The sequence below is a fragment of the Ambystoma mexicanum genome, chromosome 3p (genome assembly GCF_040938575.1).
Source record: "Ambystoma mexicanum isolate Mex_15411 chromosome 3p, UKY_AmexF1_1, whole genome shotgun sequence".
Classification (NCBI taxonomy): domain Eukaryota; kingdom Metazoa; phylum Chordata; class Amphibia; order Caudata; family Ambystomatidae; genus Ambystoma; species Ambystoma mexicanum.
Window position 1 is genome coordinate 772,771,379 of NC_090925.1, and position 26,824 is coordinate 772,798,202.

Here is a 26,824-nt window from a genome sequence, read left to right on the forward strand (position 1 = left end):
GTTGAGAGAGTAGCAAAAAGAATTTGAAGTACGGATGACAACTAGAAAGGTTCTCGTTTTACACCTAAGGTATTGATTGTTAACATTTCAGAGTATATCCCGGGAATGGACGTGTGGTTGGGGTTACGGATTTGGGAGAGTTTGTCTTTAGCAAACGCAAAATCTATGTGAGAGTGGTGGATTTGGTTTTGGTTGGGCATGCTAAATAGACTCCATTGCATTTACCTCAACCTGCAGAGCCAGTGTGCATTAAACAGTATAGGTTGCCCGGAGGACACAAAGAGATTGGTAAAACTATTGAGCCACTAGTGAAAGCTGGCATAATGAGGCCTGCCGTCAGTCCATTTGATTCACCTTTGTGGCTCCTGCACATGCCTGGTGGCACTTGGAGGATTGGTGGTTGATTTCAGAGCATTGAACAAAGAGGTGGCCCCTTTAGCCATGGCTGTGCCAGACATTGTTACGCTGGTTGAGAAACTCACTAAAGAAGTGGGTGAAGGGCACGTGGTGATTGATTTGGCAAATTCATTTTTCGCTATTGACATCGATAGTCCCAGGATCAGTTTGCAGTGACTTGGGGAGGTGGGGGGGATTAAAATGTAATATGGTCTGGCTCAGTAAATAAAGTGCCTGAGCCTGTGATTGAAATGGTGCTAGGGAGAGAGACACCAATTCTTAAGTTGAACGGGTCCCTGGCGTTTGGCAGTTTACATCCAAGGAACACAAGATTGTACTCTACGTAATTTGTAACCTGCATTTTTCTCATTCTTACTAAATTGCCATGTTATCTACTGATTGCTAAATAAATGCCAAGTTATTATTATCTAGAGTGAGAAGCATCCCACAAGAGTAACTTGTAGCAGGGTGTGTGTGCTTGCTTTGTACTGATTCCAGAAACAAGCACACTGCATTTTAGAACCACAGATTGGCACAATGAAGAGCTACATGGAGACCATCTCAGTCTAACGCGATGCCTGAAGAAGGTTCGGTCCTATAATTCCATTCCCAGTTCTCCAATTTTTAGGAGGTGTAGTGTATATGTTCCATTGGCGCAGTTTGTGGTTGTGGTGATGGATTTGAACCTCTGTCACTTTCTTTACGAGATCACTTTTTAAGCTTCTCCATTCTTGTTTAACGAGGCTGTCATTTTTGTGGTCCCTATAACCTCAGCTAGAAGTGTCAGTTCAGACTGTGTCAGCTAAGCTTGTTTTTTTTTTCAAGAAAGTCATACTTCGGCCCGCACACCTTCCCCCAAGGTCATCTCAGACATTCTTCTGAAACTACAGATTAACCTTTGGGCATTTTGCACTCCACCCCATCCTTCCAAGGACGAGATGGGCAATTTACTGGATCAAAGGAGGGCATTAAGCCTGTACGTGTTCAGGCTGAAAGAACGTTGTAAAGACGACCAGATGTTCATTGACTTTGTTGGAGCCAGGAAGAGATTTGATGTCACGAAAACAGACCATCTCTATTCAGATTATGTTGCGCATTGTGCAGAGTTATGCATTGACTGGAATCGAAATGCCTAAAGGGAAGTAAGACTACTCCACAAGTGTTCTGGAGGCTACTTCAGTATAGCAAAGGGGTGAGCCAGCCTTAGATATTTACCAAGCGACAACTTGGTCTTTGGTCCGGACCACTGTTCAACAGTCTAGGTTTTATGTTTTCATCTGCATAATCACTAATTGTCCAGAGTCTGGGGTACTTAGTAGAAAGACAGACCAATACTTGCAACATCATAATATGAAAATTAAAACCAACATTGTTCAATCTATTAAACCAGATTAAATTTCATGTTTTCATTGTCCCGAGTACATAATGGAAACTATAGCAAGCAGTAGATTGAAAAATGTAAAATATTTGGCCAGACTCCCTGAAAATAGAACGATATTATACACAACATAAACTGATTAATCTCTTTGTGCATTATAGGTCTTAAAACAAGGGTTCTATTCTTGGCTTCACCGCTTGATCAATCAAAATAATGACTGCGTAAAACAAATAAAACACCAGTACTAAAGACTCTACAAAACCTTGACATTGTATTTACTTACAATATATATTTCCCCTAGCCTCAACTTACCGCTTTTAGATGCCAAATCTTGAGTGTATGAACAAGGTGTGTAAAGGTTGAAAAATAATTGGAAACATCTGATTTTAGGTCAAAACAAAGGCCACAAAGCTGTATATATCCAAAAATGTAAACTTTTATTGACAAATGGACATCAATATTTAAATAATACACATGTTTTTTAATCTAAAACATCTTTTATCTAATACAAAAGAAACTTGTAATAAAATAGTACTGGATTGATTAGAACTCTGTTGCAGTTCGTTCCCTCGCTCTGTTTTTAGCCCTCTCTTCATTTTAACATTAGTTTAAAAACCCATCCAAGACAAAAGCTTTGCAAAGGTTAGTATTTGTGTGGAAGGATGTAGCCTTGATCAAAGATGACAAAATGAACTTTTGGACATTACGTACAAATTGCTTATGTTTGTACTACTAATTGGTTTAGTATTCCTCCCCACCCCTGCCACCACCAGTCTACAGGGAAATCTGGCAGCATAAATCTGAAGGACCAAGACAATGTTGTGCAGAATAAAAATGATACATTTTGAAGCTTACATGTAGGCTATGCCCCGTTACATGCCCACTGGGTTCCCTACCTCAGTTCTTATCTTGGATCATGCACTCACTAAAAGAGAAGTGTTGGTAATAGGAGTCTTTCTTACAATATCTTAAAAATTCTCCTTGACGCTGGCCAGTAATCCTCGGTTCTTTTTTCCTTGCTCAGTTACCCACAGCACATTTAACTGCACAGGGAGTGAGAACAAAAATTGGTGCTATTGAATATTCCTAACTTTGCCTTTAGCTTTGTTATCAATGCGCTATTGACTTACCACTGGTGAAAGGAGTGATCTCAGAGAGCTGAGAAGACTGCATTTTCTAGTGATTTTATTTTTTTTACGTCTTTCCGAGTAGCTTTCAAGTGGGAATTATTGGGAAGGTTAAGTCATACCACAAGGCAAATGGCCCCCAAAGCAATTTTTTCCACGACAACAGTGACACAGAAGTTGTGTGATTGGGTGCACTGAAGCACCAACCAGTCAGTGACATCTGTGCTCAGCACCACTACCACATTAAGGTTATTTCTGCACCTCGGGAACATTTGGTACAGCCAAGTCCTGGCTTACCATTACAATGAATTTACATCCAAAAGGAAACTCTTTAATAGGGTATGGTGGTCTTCGACCCCACGTGCACATCAGAGGAACCTCCAGTAGACCAAGGAGATCCATGAACAGAATTTCTGTTTTAGGCAGCAATAGCACCTGGGAGGGCAATATAATATGTATGAGCTGCTTAACGACAGCAAGAAGCTGTCTGTCTGGTCTGTTGAAATAGACATCTTGTAAGGATCGAAAAATCCAGGTTGGGTGGCTGTGAAAAGAGATCCTTACTTCCCCTCTTTGTTGCTTCTTCATGCCAAATTATTGGAATTTCTGTGGAGCATAGCTAACGAAACTGTCCATCCACAGCTTAAACTATTACTAAGCTGAACTTTAGAGGACTCAATCACTGAACAAGAGGATATGGAATGCTCTGGGGACCCGAGTTCTCCCTACGCAGTTTGGAGTAGCAGCTCTAGAAACTGCTTGTCAGACATTCACTGAAGCCATTACCAGTGAAATAGCCATGAAGCGAAGAAGTGTGAAAAGAAGCCAGTGGACAAGATAGCCCCTGCCCAAAAAAAGATGACATGGAGTACAGATAAGGTGGTGCGAGAAAAGTTTCAGGCAGAGCAAAAGGCATCCTAACTCGTCCATGCTGAGTAAATACTCTGAGAAATTGCAGTTTTGTGACACACAAATATCATGGGCACAGCTGCTCTTGAAAATTGATTGTTTTCGTGCCTTCCAGAAATGTGCTGGAGCGGTCTCTACGGAGGGTGCTATAATCTCAAAATGTTTGGAGGAGAGAACACGATAAAGGACAACTGAAATGTAGTTCTTGTGCCTCTGCCAAAGTAGAAAGTCATACAGGAAGCAAAAATCACCTTCTACTTTGATTTCCAATAATGAGTCAGAGAATACAATTAACACATGTTACATTCAATACACCTGTAAATATCGGATCTTCTACAAACATTAACATATTCGGTTACATTGGGTCTTCTACTTCCAGGATTAAATGAGGTTTATCATGGAAAAGCAGGATAGATAAATGGAGTGGTTATAAAGAATATCACTGTGATGCAGAAAACCTCAAATTTTCATCCTAACCGGTCTCTGTGAATGCATTTGAGTAATCCAACAGGAGGCTTAAATATAAAGGACAATAATGGTGAAGAGTACTGTTTAAGAATGACTTGAGGAGAAGAGATGACATTGTTTTGTCGATTCACTCCACCATGGCAAGACTGCTGAGCATCATGGAAATCTCACCATAACTGTGCAAAATTAAAGCGGACCTTGAGGAGATATCTCATGCGGACCTGGTTGGAATTGTAAACAACATACTCATTGTAGTTTAGTGTGTAACCATTTGAATTCACCACACCAGTCTCCTTTGCTGGTCCAAGGGGTACTGTTACACCATTCCTGCAAGAGAAAGGAAACAAAAGATGAAACAATGCTATTCATAACAAAATAGTAAGTCTTTTGTGACTATGTATTGATATCACCATTCCAAGTTGGAAACACCTTTGTTCCTCTTGAGTAGTTAATGCTACGATGTTTGTAGTCTTCTTAAAAATTGATAATAAAGACTCTTTCGTACAAATGCGCCACACTAATATAGTGATGTCTCAAAAGTTGAGATTTATTTGTGAGCACCCTTCAGGGTAACACGTGTTTCGGCAATATTACATAGTGCCTTTCTCACACCAGGGCTGTTGGAATATACATTTACACGTTGGGTAATGAAATGCATAAAGTGCACAAATCAAAATATAACATTAAATAATAAGGATAGATTATTAGTCATGATTTGCCAACAAAAATATCATTTACATCACACATACATTAGTAGACAGAAAGCATAAGGGAGGATATGTGGGGTAAAAAGAATATGCATAGAGAGAAAGAGAAACAAATTGGGAAAAAAATGGAAACAACATAGTCAATTAGAATCATCCTTTTGTTTACAAATTGTTTGCATATTACTTAAAACACTTTACGGAGTTCAATGATGTCACAAACATCTAATCTTGTATTAATGTGTTCTTACTTTCCCTATTAACGTATGTGAATCGAGCAGGATATTGTCTGAATTCCTCCAAAGTAATTGTATTGGTTTATCACTGTGTACTATGAACCACAAGTCAGAACTTCAAAATAATAAGAGCTTGAAATAAACCCCCCTTCCTTCATTCCCTTCTTTCTTACCAACACCATTTGACAACGATTTATACCAATGTTACCTGTTGGTATGATGCAACTTGATTTTACCTTTCCGTCTGTGCTTGATATATTAAATGGGTTAAATCCCTGTAAGGAAATGAGTCGTTATTCACCTAATTATGTTATCATGTCCTCGGCTATGGGCCAATGTTGCCGTGTTGAATTGGAACTAAATTTTTTTAAATAATTATAAATGCATAGTTATTCTGCACTGAATATGCTGCTGACATCATTCTACTCATTGAAAAACGCACCTGATACTCCCAAGACACTTAATTGTTTAGGGAGCATCGTTGTCACATAGAACGACATTTAATTTCGTCATGGACTGCACAAAACGTAAATTGACATTTTTCTGTTGCATTATTATGTCCTTGGTTAAATGCTGATATTGCTCGTTTATTGGAACAACATTTCTAAAAAGTGATTAAAAATGTGTTGTTATTCTGCACTAAATATATTACAGACATGATTCTAGACTTTGAAAAGCGCACCCGATATTGTCAACGACATTGCTGATTGCTTGGGAAGCATCGGTGCACTGATTGCATACTCATTTAATCGTGGGTTACACAAAACGTTAGTTAGTACTTTTGTGTCATGTACGTGTCATATGGACGCGTCATCTATGCAGCTGAATGCCGCGATATGATCGCGAGCGCTCGAAGTCAGTGTATGACCTGAAATTGAGATCAGATGACTTACCAGATTGTCGGGGACGTCCTGTAGGGTACCGATCAACCCGCATACTGGCTACGTTTGTACTTTATACAAACTCAGCGTTTGTGTTGTTTGCCGGAGTCATGGCAACCAAGGTAGTCCCTCCTTGATTGTCATGACCGTGTCAGCCATCTTTTGGGCAAATTAGTGTTTACTAACCAGGTAAAACGTCTTCTCAATACTGCACTGTCGCTTAAAGTTGCGATTACAAGGTGTGCATATACAAATTGGGATCGGTACTATATTTTGTATTACCGATACTCATTGTTTACTTAATAATTCATGAGTAGAATGACACCATTTTATTTAGAATGCCTTTAGCCTTGCAGTATCATAAGAGTATAAATACTTATGTACTGATCGTCAAACAGTTCATTACTAGGAGTGCAATAAGCAGTACAGCGAGATACCAGTTGGCATTGGATTTTACATGGCATGCATTAAGACAGGTACCGAATAAGGAAGTTTCGTGTGTCACCTAATATATTTTGAACGTTGCACTTAGCACAACAGTAGTTGAAAGTCTATATCAACCCAAAAAATGGGTAGGTCATTTCTGTGCAAATTTGTAGTCTTGTGTCAATAAAGTGGGCAATTTCTTCCAGTGTCTCTATGCACCTTTTCGCGTTCTGATATGCAGATTTGTACATTAAATCATGTTTTTAATTAGAATTATAGAAAGCAATACATTTCGCTATCGGTGTTCAAACCAAATTTCAAAGTCTGAAAATGACAAATAAGTCTGGCTTCCGATTGTCTCAGGGCTAACTCAAGGTTTCCTCCTCTGATACCAAGTTTCTCCTGTTTCAAACCAATGAACCTGATCCCTTTTTTGTCGAACATTTGGTGTTCTTGTTGCCAATGTATGGCTAGTGGTAAGTTTTGATGTTGACTTCCAATGCCTGCCAAATGTTCACAAATTCTTATTCGGAGTTGACGGATCGTACTTCCAATATATACTTTGTGACAGATACATATAATAGCATAAACTACATGTTTGGTTTGGCAATTAATGTTCTGTTGAATGTTCAAACAAGTTCCATGATGATCCTGAAATTCTTTCGCTGGTGCGTGTGCATAAGGACACATGGAACATGTCCCACATTTTCTGAACCCAAAGTTGTCTGGGGTGAGCCAGTTAGATGGCTATCTGTCACTAATGCTCGGAAGCAGCGAAGGGCTGACAATATTCCTCAATGTTTTTGCTCTAGTAAACCCGATTTGAGGCTTCTTCTGTGTGAGAGACGTTAGGTCAGGATCCAATTGTAATAAGTGCCAATTCCGATTCAGTATTTGCCTCATCTTGGAGTGGTCATTAGAGTATGTTGTAATGAATCTCACATTTTCAGATTGACTTTTAATAATCTGTTTTCTGCACAAGGTTTACGATTGTTTCAACGTTGAAGCTTTGTCTTGTGCTTTTTTGATATTGTAGCCTCTTTGTTTGAATCTTGTGGATAATAACTCACATTCTCTTTGAAACTGTGAATGTTCTTTGCAATTCCGTCTTGCACGTGTGAACTCTCCTGCCGGAATGTTGTCCTTAACCGTTTGTGACAACTGGTTGCACATAATGTTGAATTAATTTCAGTAGGTTTGCAAAGTTTTTTAGAATATATTTGGTTGTCCTTTATGTATATGGTGAGATCCAAGAAATTGATGGATGCAGCATCTATTTCTGATGTGAACTGTATTCCATATTTGTTGGTGTTGATACGCTCTATGAATTGTTCTAGTATCTGCTTCTCCCCTCTCCAGATCAGGAGAATATCATCAATGTAACAAGCCCATACAATTACATGCTCACTGTATTGGCTGTCTTTGTAGACTACGTCGGTTCCATGTGATATTTTCGCCGCAAAAATATCGCGATGCAAAAATATTGCCATATTTTTGCGGTGAAAATAACACATGGACCTTGCGGGGACACCAACCCCGGCATCATTTTTTTATGTGCAGGGGACACCCCCGCACCTAATATTTTCGCCACCAAAAATATCGCCTATGGCCGTTCCCGACGACCATATGTTCGACGATATTTTTGCTGGCGAAAATATTACCTGATACCACTACGTCATCCTCTAGCATCCCCATGAATAAATTGGCTAATGCCGGTGCATATTATGTGCCCATTGCCACTCCCTGTCGTTGGCGATAGTAGTCTCCATTGAATATGAACACATTTAATTCCAATGTTGCTTTCAACATTTCCTTTAACATGTGAATTTGCTGAAAATGCGATGCGCTGGTATCTCTATATACATAGTCTATGGTTTGGATGGCTAAATGGTGTTGGATAGAAGTGTAGAGAGCTCGGACATCAAGTGATACAAGGATAAATTCTGGTTGCCACTGAACATTATTCAGGATCTGAATTGCATGGGTGGTGTCTTTCAAATATGCCTTGAATTTGAGCACTTGCGGACTGAGAAGGCTGTCAATGTATTTAGATATGTTTTCTGTTGCTCCTCCATTGCCACTGACTGTTGGCCTACCTTCAGGTATTAGTTGGTAAGTTTTATGCACCTTTGGTAAAAAGTAAATTGTTGGCATACGTGGATGCTGGATAAACAGGTAGTTCTCTTCATCTGTTATATTGCCCTGTCGGTGCCAGTGATTGATCATTTGCTGTAATTCCGAGACAATATTAGCTTGTGGGTTGGATGGTAACTTTTCGTAACACTCGGGGGTCGATAAGTGTTGTTCTGCCATAGTTAGGTAATCCTGTCGATTCATAACCATAATGTTGCCCCCTTTGTCAGCCTCTTTGATTACTATATTGCTGTCTTTCTTGAGGTTTTGTAAGGCTCTTTCTTCAGATGGATTCAAATTATGCCAGAATGCTTTTCAGCTCGGCATATATATTTTAGCTGAGCTTCCTGCTCCTTCACCATCTGCCTAAATTCCACCCCTTTTCTCCTCCAGTCAACTGGGAGGAATGGTTTGAAAACCATTTGCAAACATGTCCATAATACTCTCAGCAATTTATTTAGCAGGGTAGGCTGGAGTGGCGATGAGGAATTGGTGGGAGGGAGCATAGTATCCATCAGAAAGAAAATTACCCTAAAAGGTAAGTCATTTTGTGTTCCAATTGTTACATTTCTCCCAGAGATTTCTCATCTATGAAAGACTTCCAAAGCTGCAACAGAACAAAGGTGGAGACGGGAAAAGTATGAGCATGCTCCTGTTATACCAAGATGTTTTTCCAACACAGACATTCCTACCCTTGCATCCACTCTAGCCACCTACTCATAATTAATACTTCATGAAGGTAATGGAGAGAGGCCCAAGTGGCTTCTTGGCCAATACCCACTCAGACCAAACCTTTTTAAAAGTGCCTTGTGTCTGCCTGACCTCTGTTGGTGTATGCCTAGAAAGTTATGGGCAACCGCATAGCAGGTTTTAATATATAGGAATATCCAACTGGAGAAACATTGTTCAGTGATAGCTATCTTTCTGGAGGGCGGGGTGGGCAGAAAAGTGCCAAACCAACTGGTCATGAATCCTCAAATCATTAGTCTAGTAAAGAAATTTGAGGGCTCTCCTATGCTGAAGGCTATTTTTCATTTATTCAAAGTTTTGTTCAGCGATGGCCCTACCCAGAGAGTCTGCGCGCCTTACCAGGTTCACAGGTTGGAAAGGAGCGAGGTGAAACAGAAGTTGGAAAGCCTATGAAATGTTTCCTCCGTCTTGGAGATGCAAGGAAGTGGAAAGAACACATGTAGGTGGATCATTGGCTGTAAATGAAATTCGGACACTATCTTGAGTAACTATGATGGTTTAACCTGCCAGGTAAATCTTTCTTTGGAAAACCGCATAACATTGGAGGCACAGAGTACATGTAATTTAGAAACCCTTCTGGCTGAAGTGAGGACCACCAGAAAGGCAACCCTAAAGTAGAGTAATTTCAAGGGACATGAATGAATAGGTTCAAAGAGAGCTGTCATACGAAAAGGAAGAATTATATGATATGGCATTTGTAACGTGCCTATACACAAGTTTGTTAGGAAAGATTTTCTTTTTACAGATTTCCTCCCATAGACTTTTATCGGAAACCATTTCTTTTTGCTTTGTTTATACTCCTGATCTCTTGGAGGTACCCGTTTGCTAATTTTTATGGGCAAATGGATCAGTTCATTAGACTATCAGCACTGTGAGTCTATGAATTCTTGTATTGTTGCAATTACATACATCCCCTTAAAGTGTAGTGTGGCTAGGTTACTTTGAATCGCTATATCTTTTTCTGCAATGGCCTTTGGCAACTTTTACAATGTGCCTAGGATGAGCTGGTAGGAGCAGATCTTTTTCTAATGCATATCTGTGATTTTACTTGGGCACTTGAGCATTTACCACAAGTGGCTATCTCCCTGAGATGGCTGTGCCACAAGAATGTTGCTCGTCCTTTGGCCATATTGTTATTTGGCCTTTTTCCTGCCCTCGGGTCTAGAATTGGCATATATGGAAAAATCTTTCCTGGAGAAATCTGCCGCTTTCCAGAGCTAAGAGGCGGTTTTGTGTGTGAACCCGGATGTGGGGCCTGGGAATGTCTGGTCTCACTACACATCCAGGAGGCTGAATGTCTGTTGCTGGGCAAATAACGTGCCTAGTAGTTATCCACAATTGGATAGCCCCTGTTTGAATAGTGCAGATCCACACCATTTGTGGGCTTGGGCAAACTCCCAGTACAAATTCTGGATTAAAGGAGGAAATGCAACAGATCATTGGAGCCAAGACCCCTGCGAAGAAGAGCAGACCACTGACTACCACAGGACAACCCCTGTAGCTGATTAGCATCAAATCCGGTGAAGCCCTGCTCCTCTGTTCTGATGTCAAACAGGCCTTCCTTGGTGCTTCGACCCTGGACCAGTAGGAAAAACTGGCCTCAAAACTGCTTTTGAGGATCTGAGCCTTCAGAAGTGTCCCTGGACCAACCAGTGGACTTACCAGTTCTCTCCTGGACAGCCTCGGTGCAGCTGGCACCGTTCTGAGTGCATCCTTGAAACTTGGAGGAACTTCAACTTGTGTAACAAGATGCCTGCTCTGGCATTTTTAGCATTCTTGCATCAACAAAAGCTGTAGTCGGCTTGCTCCTTTGTTCGTCCATTGAAGATCGCCTTTCACCGACCCGATCGTAGCGACACCCGTTGCAACTCTTCTTTCCTTGCTGTCTGGAGTTGCCTTGAAGTGGTCTTCCCCACAGAACTCTTCATCTTTTCGTCATTCGGGTGTTCTACTGGAAGCAGTCTGCAACAGATTCCAAAGCACTCCAATTACCACAACGAATCCCTGCATCAAGTTACCTCTGCATCTGTGAGCCCATGGCCTCCGTCGATGGGACCAAGCACAGAAGACATGTCCCCAATGGAATACGGAAACAGCAGTGGTTTCCGGAGAGGTAGGTTGACCTAATTGTTCCTGCCTTCCTCCTTCCTCCAAAGGGTTACATGGGTGTAAAGTCCTGTCGCGAAATCACTGTTTCCTGACTTTGGTCGGTAGAGGGCAGGTAAAGAATCTTTTCATAGGCCTGGGATTGAGTGATCTGACTTACTTGAACTTTTTTACTCTTAATCATAACCACTGGCAATGCCAATCTCTTAATAAATCTACCTGTGAGGTAAACATTTTGGAACTGGGGACTTTTTGGCACAAGGCCCCACACCACCACAGGGTTGGACTTTATAAGAGCTATGTAAGTTGTTCTAGAAGCCTTGACTGGGTTGGGCTAGACTTTAGGATCTTACTGTTCACCATAATAGGTTGGTCTCCCAAAATCCAACCCAGGGCTGATTTTTGAAACAACCCAACAAATTTTTTGCAGTCCGACTGGAAATCTGCACACTGGGCCTCATTACAACCCAGGCGATAGGGGGTTAATGGCGCCGGTAGAGCTGCCAGCGCCGTTAACCCCCTACCGCCTCATTACGAGGTGTACTCGCAGGTCCCGCTAAGGACGCCTGGTAAGACCAGGCGCACTTAACGGGTCCCGCGAGCAGACCAGCACACCAGGATGCTAACAACGGGCCCGTCATTAACGGGCCTGTTGTTAGCATCCTCCCCATTCCCATTGAGCCCTATGGGAGCTCAAATGGGAATGATGATGTAACTGGTCCGGGTTCCTTGAATGGGGAAATACCGGGCCCTCCAAGGTCGGAATGGCCCGGTATTTCCCCATTCAAGGAACCCGGTACCTTGTATGAGGGTAGCCATGCCGCTAGAAGCTCCATACTCGGAATGAGGCCCACTGTTCAGGTGATCTTTCAAATATAGATGAAATTGCCAGATAGCCTTAAGCTGTGTCAATGTTTATTAAACATGCTTTGGCCAATAATGAACAGTGCCAGTGGGGCAAGTCCACACCCTAATCTGTCATCTGTCACAGCATCAACTTGCTGACTTCTATTAGCAACATGCATAAATGGACTTGGATTGGTGCCGCGCAGAGAACATCATGCCAATCTCTTCCTCCTGTACTTCAACCTCTCAATACCCAGGGACAAAGGTTCAACATCCTGACATTGGGGTGAAGCAATCTGCTGCATGCTTGTGTTAAGAAAATTCTCCCTTCAACAAGGGTAAAGCAGCATGTCTAGTATAATTTGATAACGGACCCTCTGCTCCCAGTAGGGAGTGATCAAAATCATTGGTCTGCTCTGGTCCAACTTTATCAGCACTAAATGGAATCAGCGAGCGCACACACAGTAGGTCAGACTCTCTGGTAATTTCCAGAGCATCATCCAGGAAACATCTCATCACAAAACCCTTGGGGCAGAAGATTTTGCACTTCTTGTTAGAGCTGAAAGAATGATGTTTGATCAAGGGGGCGGGGGGAGGGAGCCCGGACGGGAGGGCGATCCCCCACCTCCATGATTTTTCAGTTCAACTCTCACTCAGGGGAGTATCCTGAGAGCGGACAACACATCAGAGTAAGCGTTAGAATGCCTGGCGAGGTGTGACACAGTCGCTGTTAACTTGTTATTGTTTGACCAAAACCAAAGGAGCACGGCCTCACTGCACAGGTGGAGCAGTTGGAGCCACTAATACTGCCCCATCTTGTTGACGCAGGGCATGGCAGTTTTGTCTGCGAGGACCTGGGCAGTTAAATCCGATGGACAGTAAGAAGGATCGAAATATCAGATGAACTACCCAGAGTTTCCACAAGTTGATGTGAAAAGTCATATTCTGGCCTTCTGTAAGGAACTCATGGTGGCAACAGTAAAGACAGACAAGTGATCACAGTTCAAGGGTGGTTATTAAACTTTATAAATGGGTGAGAAACATGCCTAATCTAAACCTAAATCTAAGATGGGAGCAAGCTACGACCATCAAATAATAATACAGTCCGAGTGGTGACTTAGTCAAATAAAACGGGCCTATACTAAAAAACCTATTGCCAACCCTTATCGCTATGCTACAAATTAGTGTGGAATAATGTTCACAAGAAAAGAAAAACGTTTCTCAAAATGATAAGTCACGATGGTATAGCTGGGGTCTCGCTTCCCTGAGTTTTTAGCACCGAACAAGGCGGGACTCTTGAGCATAGCACACTCGTGGGCTTCTCCAGCACAAGCTTACAGTTCATTTCCAAAATAACAGGGCCTTCTGTGGCCAAGTCTTTTTCACACAAAGTCTCTTGCCTCAGAGGAACGGATGTACCATAAAAAAATAAATAAAAAAAAGTTCCTTTCAGTAATCTTCACGTTGGCTGATTTCTCTTCACCCTTGGATCCCCCTCAACTGGGCTCTGATGCTTCTTGCAACATGGGGCTCCCTCAGCTGGGTTCACTATGGCCTTTTATCAAAAATATCAGCAACTTGTAACATTCAAGAGTCTCAATGTCGGGTTTCACACTTGTCACAATGTTCACAGGTGTATCACTGTTCACCCCGATTCACAGGCATCCCTCAGTCGGGTTCACATTTGCCAAATACACAGTTCACTTTGCTTTAGCACAATGCAGGATTCACTTCCCTTAGCTTTCCCTCTTGGCATTCCTCTTGGCTGCAGCTGGTCCTTCACAGGGTTTTAAAAGTTCAATCACACACAGGTTATTTGTTCATATGTATGCAACCTTCAGCTCAACACAGTCCGGTTTAATATCAGCTCTCTACGACTCACCGGCTGTGCTGAACCTGCTGGCGTTTCTTGCCTCTGCGGTCAAGGGCGGTACCACCGCAGCAATCGCTTCTCCCCGCGTTGGCTATCAGTGCAGGAAGGCCCTGTGTACCGTTGACATCTGTCACACCATACTCCAGTTGTATTTTCCGGTCTTATAATTCCCTTTTCAGAGGCTTTGCAGGTCCGGGTCGAAAAGTGCAAGGGCAATTGCCTTGTCGTCCTTTGAGGTCTTGTCGCCTTTCTCCTCCTTTTGAACTGCCGTTCTAGAATAGCTTCTACGTACGTTGGGCCTTGTGCAAAATGTGCTCTCATGCTCAGCCTTTAATCCCTGAGCGTAAAGGAAAGGTAAGTAAGGTGCGTGTGTGTAGTTATCAGCAATTGCCGGACTCTGCCTGATCTTTGTGTTGGGACATGTCAGGTAAACGGCTCTGGTGTTAGTCCGTTGTTTGTCAGGGTGTGAGAAAGTGTGTGTGTCGGAAATGTGGGGTGCATTTAAAAGGCCCTAGACAGAAGCCACTCTCACCTGAACAGCAGCATTTAAACGCTGCCATCAAAAACAGCCTTGTTTTGCTCGTATTTCACACGAGTGGCAAGAATTTCTACACTGCAACCAAAAACTGCCCTGTTGTGCTCTTATTTCACATGAGTGACAAGAAGCTCTACACTGCAACCAAAAACGGCCTCGTTTTACTTTTATGTCACATGAGGGGCAAGAATTGTAATACTACGACCAAAAACGGCTTTTGCTCTCCCTTGCACACAAACATCAACCCTTTAAACACTGCAAACGGAAAAGGGCTTGGCTTTTTCTTTGTGTTCATGTCAAATTAAAGAACCATGGGGAAAGGGGGCCTACCCATCATCTATGGACAAGCAGCAATATAAATTCACCGAAGAAGGAGAAATCAAAGAATCCTGTGACCTGGATTTTAAACATTTAAAGCGAAAATGGCCTGCACATGTGTGAAAATAAAAATGGCTTTAAAAAGCCAGTGGAAAAAGATAGCATTGCTCACAGGAAATGTCAGAAAGCAAAACTTGATGTGGGTGGGGTGACAAAAGCAAATTTATATTATGTTTCCCCCACCAGACTCCAGTGACCTTTGAAGAGACACTTGCTGTAGGGAAAACCAGTTTTGGTTGGGCGCAGGAAACTTCACAATTAAAAACCCTACTTCCAGCTGGAAGTCGCACCTACCAGCGAACAACTCTGCAATAAAATGTGATGCTACTGAGGGCGTCATAATTCCCTGCTCTGCAGACATGAAGGCAGGAGCCCAGAGATTTCAAAGAAGGCAAAGTGTAGCTAAAGCAAGACCGGGAGGTGTGAGCCCTTCCTGCACCCACTACAAAGAGCAAACTGCCAATTTCAAAGGGAGTCATAAAATTCTCTGGTCACCAGCTGAGCACAGAGGAAGACAGATGGCTTTAGGGGATGAAGCGGCCTTCCCACAGGTGGAACAAGACACTCCCAATTGACATTAAAAGACTGATTTCACTTTAGCCATTTTTCTCAGTCATCAGAATGGGAATTCATTTCGTTTTATGCAATTTTCTCATGTAATTTCCAGGCGGTTTTCAAAATATAAATTGCATTTCACTAGGACTTTGAGGACTGAAATGGCCAAGTAAGACTAGTTTCTGGCTGATATTAACAGGTGACAAATATGACAGTTGGTTAAAAGATGGAAAATGAAATTAGGAACATGCTTGATCATTTGCAGATTCATTCGAGCAGAGCGCTCGCTTTGACATCCATGCAATCCTGCTAACACAGGTTCGAATCCCGGCAGGGCCAAACTCTCATCCTTTCCGAGGTCGATAAATGAGCACCACACACCATGGGTAATAAGCAGCTCAGATACCTGAGGGTTTGTAGTGCTATATAAATGCAAAATTATTATTATTATAACTGTGTACTAGGTCAGGGGGAGACACAAAAACCGGGAGACAGGAGAAGGACGACACATTGAAAGCAGCTGAACTTTACCATCTTTGAGAGTGCAGTGACCAGGCCCCTTGCCCTAGCTGTCCAGTGCCCTGAGATCCAGCTAGCTTTCCTGAATCCTTAAAGGCTTGCTCTGTAAGTAGTATATAACTCCAGCCGTAAATTGCATAAACCCCTTAATTTTTGGAGTAGTACATTTAATCCAATACCCTATTGAAAACCCCGAATTGCCAGTGTAATCCATTCATCTCCCCCTAGAAGAATCTCTTATTTGATCGTGTATGTTAGCATATCTCCTTTGAAAAACCTTTGTGTGTGTAAATCCTTAGTATATTTTTAAGTAAATCAATTAATTCCCCCATTGAAATTTACGGTACAAGATTGCTGAAATTCTAAATCAACCATCTTGTACCTGGTGTGTGTATTTAATTGTTATAGCCATTAGAGTGTTGCCTCAAAAGAATTAGTCTCCTTGTAGCTGAAAACAGAATTTGTCTGTTTATTGTGTGCATTACCAAACAAATCCCTATTTGCATCTGTCTGTTTAAACCCCAACTGGTTTTATTATTGTGAGCAATCCTTTTGCCTAGAAGTCTACCTGTTATGTGCCTCTGTCCTTGTCACTGAAAACCGATTTTCCTATTGTAAGCTAAACCCCTTCCTCGAGCTGCCTGTCATTGTAAGCCCCAGTTATAAAAATGTTCCATTTGCCATTGTATTTACCCTTTGCATTTGCTTTTTCTCAAACCCGATTTTCCCACTTCATTTCTATTTTTGCCCTGGTGTGCTGATTAGTATTCTCTAAACTTTCCCTATCTCCTAATGTTATGCTGTCCCGTAGCAGTTGTGAGTAAGAACCAGTCTGCCATTTTGCTCCAAAACACGTTTTCCCTTTCTTTGTTGACTTCCCATCTTGGGGTGGTGGGCTTCACCCCCAAATCTGATTTTTATCTCTATTCCTATTACTTGCCACTGCTTTCCATTCAAAGGAATCAAGTCTAATTGATGTTTGGGGGTGAGTGTTGCAGGGGGGAGTGCTAAACTGTTGTTGCTGTCACTTGGTGGAAAATTGTTCTTTTTCTGTTTTGCCATTAAAGACCAGTGTGAACTGTAATGGATATCTTAACCTAATTGTTCTGTGGGGATCATTGCATTTGTGTTGTCAAAACATCGGTGGCTGCTGTGAAATTGTTTGATTTTCCTTTTTCATTAAATAATAAATGAATAAATATCTTATTGATACAGACAAGCCTGGTTCCTAGTCCATTGTAACACAGGGTGTTTGTGGAGGTTTAGTGCGAGACAGGTTGGAGGCCTACTCAGAAAATAATCTGTAGTATATTAAAAATAAAACCTGTTTCATTGTACGCCACATTCATTGTCGGGGAAGGAGTCCATGGCTGGAGTGTGCCGTGTAATAAAACCGTGACAGAAAGGGGGAGGTGGGGATGAGGGGTGGGGGCTAGAGTTTCCAAATATCCTACCCAGTAGGATGGGGAAAAGGTTTTCAAAGGAAGGGGTGGTTGGTCAACTCGGAACAGTGAGATTTGTAGTGTTTGTGAAATGAATAGGGGAGATTGTGGGAATAATAATCGGAGGGACGTGGAGAAGAATGGCTGGGAGAACTCAGGTAGGCAACATAATGGATTCTGGGAGAGGTAGTTTCCCAGTACCACAGGGTTTCTAGTGCATTTACCAGATGCAGAGGGGTTGTTGGATCCTGGTAATGGAGACTCATTAGGTGGAAGGGAGTTTGAGTTGGCAAAGCCTATACAGGCCGCAGGGACTTTGTTCTTCTCACTCTCCTTCTCCTCCTCCTCCTCCTCTTTCTTCCCTGGTATAATACTGCACCTCACCTGGGGGATCCCCCGGCCATAACCCTGGGCTCCTCTACCCAGGTGATCCTCCCTCGCTCGTCCACCCCCAGAGTTGGGGTCTGAGAGCGCCAGCCCTTCCCAGGCCACCTGAAAAAGGGATTCTCAAGGTTTACTTGGGAGAATACCCTCAGGTTTCTTACACTTCCCACAAACCCCTCACTGAAAAGTCCTTTAGATAAGTTCTCCAGCCCATAAATGACAGGTTCTTGACCAGGGTGATAGTGTCCCCAAAGGAGGTGGGTCATGGAGGCCCAACAAAGGTATCTGTAGACCTCTGAGGTAACCAGCAAACATTTCTTCATGTCCCCATTGAACTTAGACAAATGGGTTCACAGGAACCACAGTAGTGGCTGCGTTCAGTGTCTTGCTTCTGGGACTATGAAGATGCAGGGTGCTATGAACCCTAGAATCCTCAAGAAAACCCCAACCAGTAGTTGTCAGTTTGGATGAAAGAAGTCTACTGTTGTAGGGATACCTGGCACTCTTGGAGAAAAAGCCTTGCAACAATGTGCATCCAAGACTGCCCTTAGAAACTGTGTTTGGGGAGAGGGTATGAAAGCACTTTTGGTTGATGGAAAACTTGTGCAGAAGAGTGCACATTGTCCCCAGGGCCTTCAAGGGCCAGGCTGGCACACAGGAGATTCATCAAAGTAGGGAAAAGTTCCACACCTTTTACCTCTGAAGATGGGCCACGACAACTGCCATGACCTTCGTGAATAATCTTAGGGCCAAATTGAGGCACAATGGGTGCACAGCAAACTCCTAGTGTTTCCCGCCAAAAATGGTTGGGATGGATAGGAACATGAAAATATGAAATCTAACAACATAGGTCAGTCTTGTAGCTCCAAAGTCCACAAGATATGTGCCAGGGTGAACCTCTTGTAAGTGTCAATTCGGTGAGCTTGTTGAAGAGACTATATTGCTCTCACCAAAGTGCACGGAACAAACCTAAATCACCAATGCAATTACAGAGCAAATACTTTAAACGTAGACAGACGCAATAACTCACAGCAACGCATTCTTAGAAGATAATCAGCTCTTATACGGCTATTTATTCAAAGCTTAGAAATACATAGAAATAACTCACAAAAATAATATGGACATAAATCACAGAAGAAGTAAAGAATTCAAAAGGAAATAATCACTGAGCGAATTCCTCATCTCGCCCAGAATCGGCTGGAACACCCCGGGAACAGCCAGGCCGAGAGCACCACAGCTCACAGGAGGGCCGGACATAAGCGTCCTTCTCCGGCTGAAGTCTCACTTGACCACCTCCGGGCTTCCGCATATATACACACTCCACAAAAGGGAGTCAATTCTCGAACCTTCTGGAAATTGCACTTGCGCAGTTGAGGAACAGCCGTCGGTTGCCAGCTGGGTCAATCGAGAGCTCCCCCCAAGAAGTGCAGTGCCTCCCTTCTCTAAAAACACGCTCCACAGAGAACAGTAGCAAACCATAACAAAGTTAGCTTTCCCAGCAGAAATGTCCTTGACCGCATACCAGGTTTGGAAAGCATGTTTTTCTCAGCATCGTGAATCTAACACTCAGCAAAATGTGTTCAAGCATAACAATTCCACCCTTGGATATTTACCTTCCATAGCCCGGTGGCACAGGAACCGGTCTCTGAAATCTACGAAATGTTAAGACTAAATTGGGAATACATTGGGCCTCATTATGACCCTGGCGGAGGACCATGGTGCTATTAGCACCATGGTCCATGCCGGTAAGTTACCGACTCCGCCATGGAGAAAGGGGGGGAATTACCACCCCATTACAAGGTTGGCGGGGCGGTAATTCCCCCTTCCTCCATGGCCTTTCCCCATTCCCATTTTTGCCCCATAGGGGCAAATTGCAGCACCGTACCAGCCGTTAAGGTCGGGTCCCCCAAAGGGACCTCGTAATTAGGCGCTAATAGGTTAAAGGCGCCACAGCCTTTTACGGCGCCGTTAACCCATTAGCACCTGGGTCGTAATGAGGCCCATTGAATGCAACAACAACAAGCAATTATAATAGACAATATAATAAAAATGCAAGCAAAAGCGTAACGTAGTGTACCCGCAATATCAGGTATCCATGAAAATAGCCAATCCCACCAATTTCCAGTACGATCTTGAGACACTTGAGAAATGAGATCCCTCAAACCTTGAATATGACTTTCAATAGATAGTGAATGGTCACTTAAATTGAAACAACACATACCTTCAAATGCGTTACACCCTAAATTATGTTTTAGCAATAGATAATCAACAGCAGCTCTGTTCTGCAAAGTTGCTTTTCTAATAACTTGACTATCAAGGAGTAATTCTTCTAATACCTGCGAAGTATGATTAAGGCTTTTGATTACTAAACATGCTAATTTCATCAAAGATTTGTAACCTCCAGCAGCTAAACCCCAAACTCCCACTAATGAAAGGGTTAAAGGCATGGTTCAGTAAAAAATGTTATTGTCCCTACGGGTCGGCCATGTTTTTTTAAGCCTAAGTGGCTCGATTTTATAAAACTTTCCTATGGACCTTACCCGAGTTTTCGTCCATTAAACGCACGCGAAAACAGGCACCAGGGAGCCGCCATTTTGTGATAATCCTATCACTTGCCGCATCGCCCTGGCTGACCTGCTTCTGCGGCACTAAATCAATTCCCCCGCCCCTGAGCCTGTCATCAGCAGACTCGTACCGCCCATTTCCCAACGCCAAAGCACGTCTTGTGTCAACATTCGCTGCGCTTTAGCTAATGACGTGTCGCCATGAAAATGGCAGGACGCCTCTTTCCTCAATAAGTATAAACAGAACGTTTCACAACACACAGCAGCAGATTTTCGATTCCATTCCTCTCTCTGTGTTACTTAGAGTATTTTGTGACTCGTTTCTGTGCTCTGGTCAGCTACCTTCGCCGCTTGTAGCCCGTGTGAACACCTGTACCATCTCGGTAAATTATTTTACTTTGTTTACCACACAATGGCTACAATAATGCCCTACATGTACGGGCCTGAGTATACCGAGGAGGAACTACTGGAAAGGGAAGCACGTGAAAACGATGGGGATTCGGACGGCAGTTGGCAGGACGAATCAACAGATGAAGAGCCTGGGCCTAGTCGCATGGACGGCGTCTCCACCTGGTGCACATGCAATCGGTGCGAGCTAATGCCAACCGAGGAGAAAACTCGGGATGCCTGGCCTACATTTCGGAAGGTGAGCCACGACCGCAATGCATCACCAAGCTGCCAGACTTCAGGGCAGCCTGCCTCACACGGGCCGTGTTGAGAATAATGATGGTGCTTATGCACGAACTTCGCACAACTGTTCGTCCTCGTAATCCAAGTAACGAGTAAGTATACTCTGCTTGTCATGCCACTCCTATTTCATGTTCTTCTACTATATCCAAAATTACATCTACATATCATTGTAACGCATGTAAGTCGTTCAATAGTGTGCATTGTCTAGATAGCATTTGTCCGTGCAGAATGCCATTAGTTACAAGAATTGTCATTGACAACAAACGTTTATTAAACTTATCTTGGTCATTTAAAAACAGTTTGTTTCATTCCTTTTCACAGGTAGTACAGGCTGGTGGCCTATCGTTCCTTTACATGGTGGCTCCACGGGAGGCTTGGACACTGCGTTCGAAGAGTGATACCCGCCTGTGCCGTTCGTGCCATAAGAGAAACGTTCCCGAGTGACAGCGGTCAGTACAGGGGATTTTCTCTCGCTGTGCTGCAACCTGACCTGTATAATCTTTAAAGTCTTGTATTTTTGTGTCATGAAAATAAGATCCAAAATAAAACACCACATATATTTTAACAACGGTTGTTCGATTTTTTAAATGAATCAAGTGTGTCTCCATTCAAGGATGGACGTCAGACATCTGTGTTCCGAATGGGTGAAGGTCTGGTCGCTGTGAAGCAGGGTGGTCACTATCTATCTAAGCTAACATAACATATTCTCGATAATGCATGCACTAAATAACACTTGTTCAAAGTCTTTCAGTAGGTTATGTCTCTATAAAAGTCACACATATCTATACTAACAATTACCACTGGATTATACAGGCCTTAGGTTAAGGGTCTTGACCACTATAATACACCGGTTGAAGTGTGGGTCTGTGCTCACAAGAATCTCCGGTATATGGCATTTGTTATTGATAAGCAACGATATACTATCAAAGGCGGTTCGCGCCAGTGGATGCGCGCTGTCAGGGGCGCGAAAGGCCAAGGTGCCAAACTACATGTACACTTCAAAAGGTATCCCACGCCAAGGGGCCATCGGTCACATGTCCTCCTCAGACCCCGTGTCTCCAGCCAGGCCTCCCCTTGAAGCAGGCCACCCCCCTAATACCACGACATACATACGTCATTCATTCACAAACACACCCCTGTTTCTAATACTTTATAAACCACTTGATATGTCTCATGAGAACATCTTTGTGCTTTGCAAGTCAGCTCCTGAACGTGCTACCTGGCAACCACTGAGATCTAGGCTAATCTGCTCGTCGTCGTGCTATCCGTGAACTTCTGTGACCGCTTAGAGCAAACCCATCAGTGTGCTACCTGTGGCCACCCACCTATTCTCCTGCAACATACTGCACTGCTTGCTGAATCCAACTGTTTGTTGGTCAAGGTAAGGCCATGTATCCTATTCCTATTTCGCAGATTTTTAAATTTCTATCTATTTGCGAGTAGAGTACACAATAGTGCTATGTTCATTGGTCTCATTGCTATTGACTTGAGTTTCCATTGCTATGCTATCAATAGATCTATTTATTTTCATCTGTGTCTATTGTCATCGAATTGCATCCTTCGGGGGTCCAGTCTATAATGTAAGCATGTTTCCTTCTCGTGCAAGACAGAACATCCAAGGGACGAGTCACATGTTCAGATTTTAGTCACATCATTTATACATTTCTGCAACTTATGCAAATACTAAGCCGCACATAATGAACTGGTATAGTTCCTGCGACCAAAACAAACCTTGCATTGATCATTGTATGATTCATTCACTTTTGTATCAAATCGTTATTCTTGAAGATTGTATAATAATGTCGATATTTACTTTTCAGATTTAACAACAATGCCTGCCTGTTCGATTAGCGGTTGCCCTTCGAAGACCCATGCGAAATCTGAAGGCACTACAATGCATGTATTCCCGAAAACTGTTGATCGAATAAGAGAATGGGTCAGACATTGCGGATATCCACTGGATGAGCTGGAAAGTAGAGTCCAACAAGTCTTTCAGGACAAGAGGGGTGATCAATACCGCATCTGCAGCCGGCACTTTTCCTTGGAGATGTACACAACATTTTGGGTAACAAAGAAGAATAAACGGTGAACGACACGGAAATTGCTCAAAAACGCTATTCCCACTCTATTCGTCCACATTCCGCCATCGGTGAGTCAAGTGTCCGGATTTAGCTTTAGGCCTTGCGGTAGTGTGTAGGTAGCCGAATGGATTAATTGATATTGTAGGTGTTCTATCCCTTGTAATAATTTCGATATTGATATTAGTGTATAGTTTTTTGAATAATGACATTTATCAATATATTCTTTTTCGATTTCAGAACCCACAAACGCGATGTATGTATATGGGAACAGGGAACTGTGCTGTCTTGAGCATTTTTCAAGTATTCTGTCGCCTTACATGGCTATTTTTAATATTGGCATTTCATTATCAATCATTAATTTACCTTTACAACTTCTTGACTATCCCTTGAATCTGAAGCAAGAACATTCTACATCCTTGACGTGGTCGCAGTTATCAACCACTTCTAGCGCGTATCAGGTAATCTTACTAGGCTAATCCGCTACAGACTTGTTTTATGCATGTCAAGTAATAGTTTTATCCTATCGTGTAATTATTTTACTGAATGTTTGGTTAGTGCTTTCCAATTGATATACACCTTAGTTACACCTTAGTTATCGTCCACTGGTGTTTGTTTTCAGTTATAATGAATGTTATCCATACTAATACAAGTACTGTCTTTCAGGGAGATGCTGAAGCGTCCGCCACATCTACAACATTTCTAGATGTTCTTCACCAGCAGGAGGTATGGATACTGACAGCTCCATCGAGCGTCATCATCAGAGCTGGAATTCTTGTCGTTTGATTGTTCTACACAATGTTTCATTCGTGGTTAGCCGTTGATATGTACCTGCGCTGTCGACCCCAGGCGTGTGTTATGTTTTCACTCTTGTAATCCTCACTAATGCAAGTACTATGTTTCAGGCAGTTGATGGAGCGTCAACCCCTGCACTTGATGCAGAGCCTGACATTCAAGTAATTCCAGGGGAAGTGGAAGCGGGACCATGCGTATACAAATCGGCGCAACAGCTTTCGGAAGTGCGCACTACATTTGCAACATCCATAGATATTCTTCAGCAGCACGAGGTATGGATACTGACAGCTCCACCATGCGTGATCATATAACGTGATTCCATTTGCTATACTTTCTTCCCTATTAACGCAAGTGCTGTGTTTCCACTACAATCACAACATCCCATTTAGATGATGCAGATGTAAATAAATCGGAGAAATAAGTCGATGAAATGTGATCATATTTAGATTTTCCTTGATTCGTTTAGACAATGCATCATTTGTGGTTATCTCTTTATATGTACCTGTGCGTTCAACCCCAAGTGTGTGTTATGTTTCCAATATTGAAAACCATACTAATCCAAGTACTGTGTTTCAGGGAGACGACGGAGCTTCCACTACAATCACAACATCCCATTTTGATGATGCAGATGTAAAGGAATTGGAGAAATAAGTCGATGAAATCTGCATACTTATATTTTCCTTGATTGTTTTAGACAATGCATCATTTGTGGTTATCTCTTTATATGTACCTGTGCCGTCGACCCCAAGTGTGTTATGTTTCCAATATTGAAAACCATACTAATGCAAGTACTGTGTTTCAGGGAGAAGACAGAGGTATGGATACTGACAGCTCCATCGAAATAGATCATCACTGGTCGAATACTTGTCGTTTGATTGTTGCACACAATGTTTAAATCGTGTTTGGCTATTGAGATGTACCCGTGTGTTCGTCCTCACGTGTGTTTTATGCTAACAATATTTTGATACATAGTAATGAAAGTACTATGTTTCAGGGAGACGATGGAGCCTCATTCCGTGCTGTCTATGCGGATACAGAAAATATAGTCATTGCAGCGCAAGAGGAAGGGAGGACATGCGCAAACGAATCGGAGCTACAGCGTGCAGATGTTGAAGGTCGAGTCAAAAAAGTTGAAAAGAAAAAAAAACAAAAAAAGGTTAGTTACAAACAGTTCATAACTTTAAAAAAATGTTTGTGCTGGGGACTATTTTATGTTTTTTTCCAGTCAATTGGACTACACTTTATCTTGTGTTTAAACTGAACATCCCTTTTCCAATCTCTCCTCCAGCTACCCGTGGGTGTCAGAACTATACATACACAGACAGTGAAGCTAATGAGAGATGTTGCTTGCCAGACCATGTACACTATGGAGGAACTATTAATTGAGGCGAGGCTCGAGATGCTCATGTGAAATGGCCAGAACATGAATTAACTGTGTTTGGAGAATACAGTAAAGTTGCATTGGACCATTGCTACAGTGCGACCGCACCACCACAAGAAGATGATATTGAATGTATTGAAGATAGCTCTGAAGTAGTTGCAGATCAATTCACACAATCTACACCCGCCAAAAAATTGCCACCCAAAAACCTGTCGACATTGTTGTGTTCTCCCATCAATGTTGAAATAATAGATGTCGAAATGACAGAATGAACCAGCCGCAGCATCCATAGACGCATCAGAACTTGATATCAGCGATATTACTTTGCAATGTGTTGAAATCTCTGCAACGTCACAGACCGTAACAACGTTGATGCAGGATGACAGTCTAATGAAAGAGAGCAAATACATTGTATTCGACAGTTGTTTGATGGAAATTATAAGTATGCTGAAATGTGTGCATTCCGTTAGAGGGAAAGTATGTGGGAAGCCATTGATTAATGTGACTTGACAAATAAAAGGCAGTAACGTCACAATAAATGCCACCTGTAGATAAAATCATAGGTTCTCATGGTCTGCACAAACGATGCTGGGGAAAATGCCAGCAGGCAATCTACTGTGTGCAGCTGCATCTCTTTTTAGTGGCTCCAGTTTTAGAAAGTTAGAGGCTTTCTTTCAGTTTGTGGGACTCCATTTCATTTCTAAATAGCTGTACTACATATACCAAGGTGATTATCTGTTTCCGGCCATTAGTGATGCTTGGAAAATTGAACAATTGTCTCTAGTAAGTACATTCGAAGGGAAATGTTTCAGGCTAGCCGGCGATGGACAGTGCGACAGCCCTGGATTTTCTGCCAAGTACTGCACCTACCACTTTTAGGACATGGATAGTAAGAAAATTTGAGTTTGGTGGTCGTGCAGGTAACACAATGTACATCCTCAGTGGCCATGGAGAAACTAGGATTTATAAAATCAGTGGAATATCTACAATCAAGGGGAATGCACATCGACCTCATAGCCATGGACAGACACGTTTCAATTGCCAAGACAATGAGAGAGCAGTTCCCACATATTAATCATCAATTTGATGTATGGCATCTTGCTAAATCAATCAGTAAGAAACTCTCGGCTGCAGGAAAAAAAAAAGGTTTTGAAAGTATTTTGCAGTGGTCCCAGTCTATCACCAACCATCTTTGGTGGAGCTCAAAAACTTGTGAACGGTCAGTGGAAATACTACTTGAAAAATGGCGGTCACTGATGCACCACTGTAC

General features: G+C 42.5%; 1 protein-coding gene across 1 annotated transcript in view; it reads right to left on the bottom strand.

The window, feature by feature from the left end:
• Positions 1–2,190: 2,190 nt before the first annotated feature.
• The window catches only part of PARP2 (poly(ADP-ribose) polymerase 2), a 695,158-nt gene continuing 670,524 nt past the window's right edge, over positions 2,191–26,824 (bottom strand). The window contains exon 19 of the mRNA XM_069651725.1: positions 2,191–4,605. Within this exon, the coding sequence (XP_069507826.1) occupies positions 4,446–4,605 (160 nt within the window). The 3' untranslated portion in view covers positions 2,191–4,445. The remainder of the gene's footprint in view (positions 4,606–26,824) is intronic.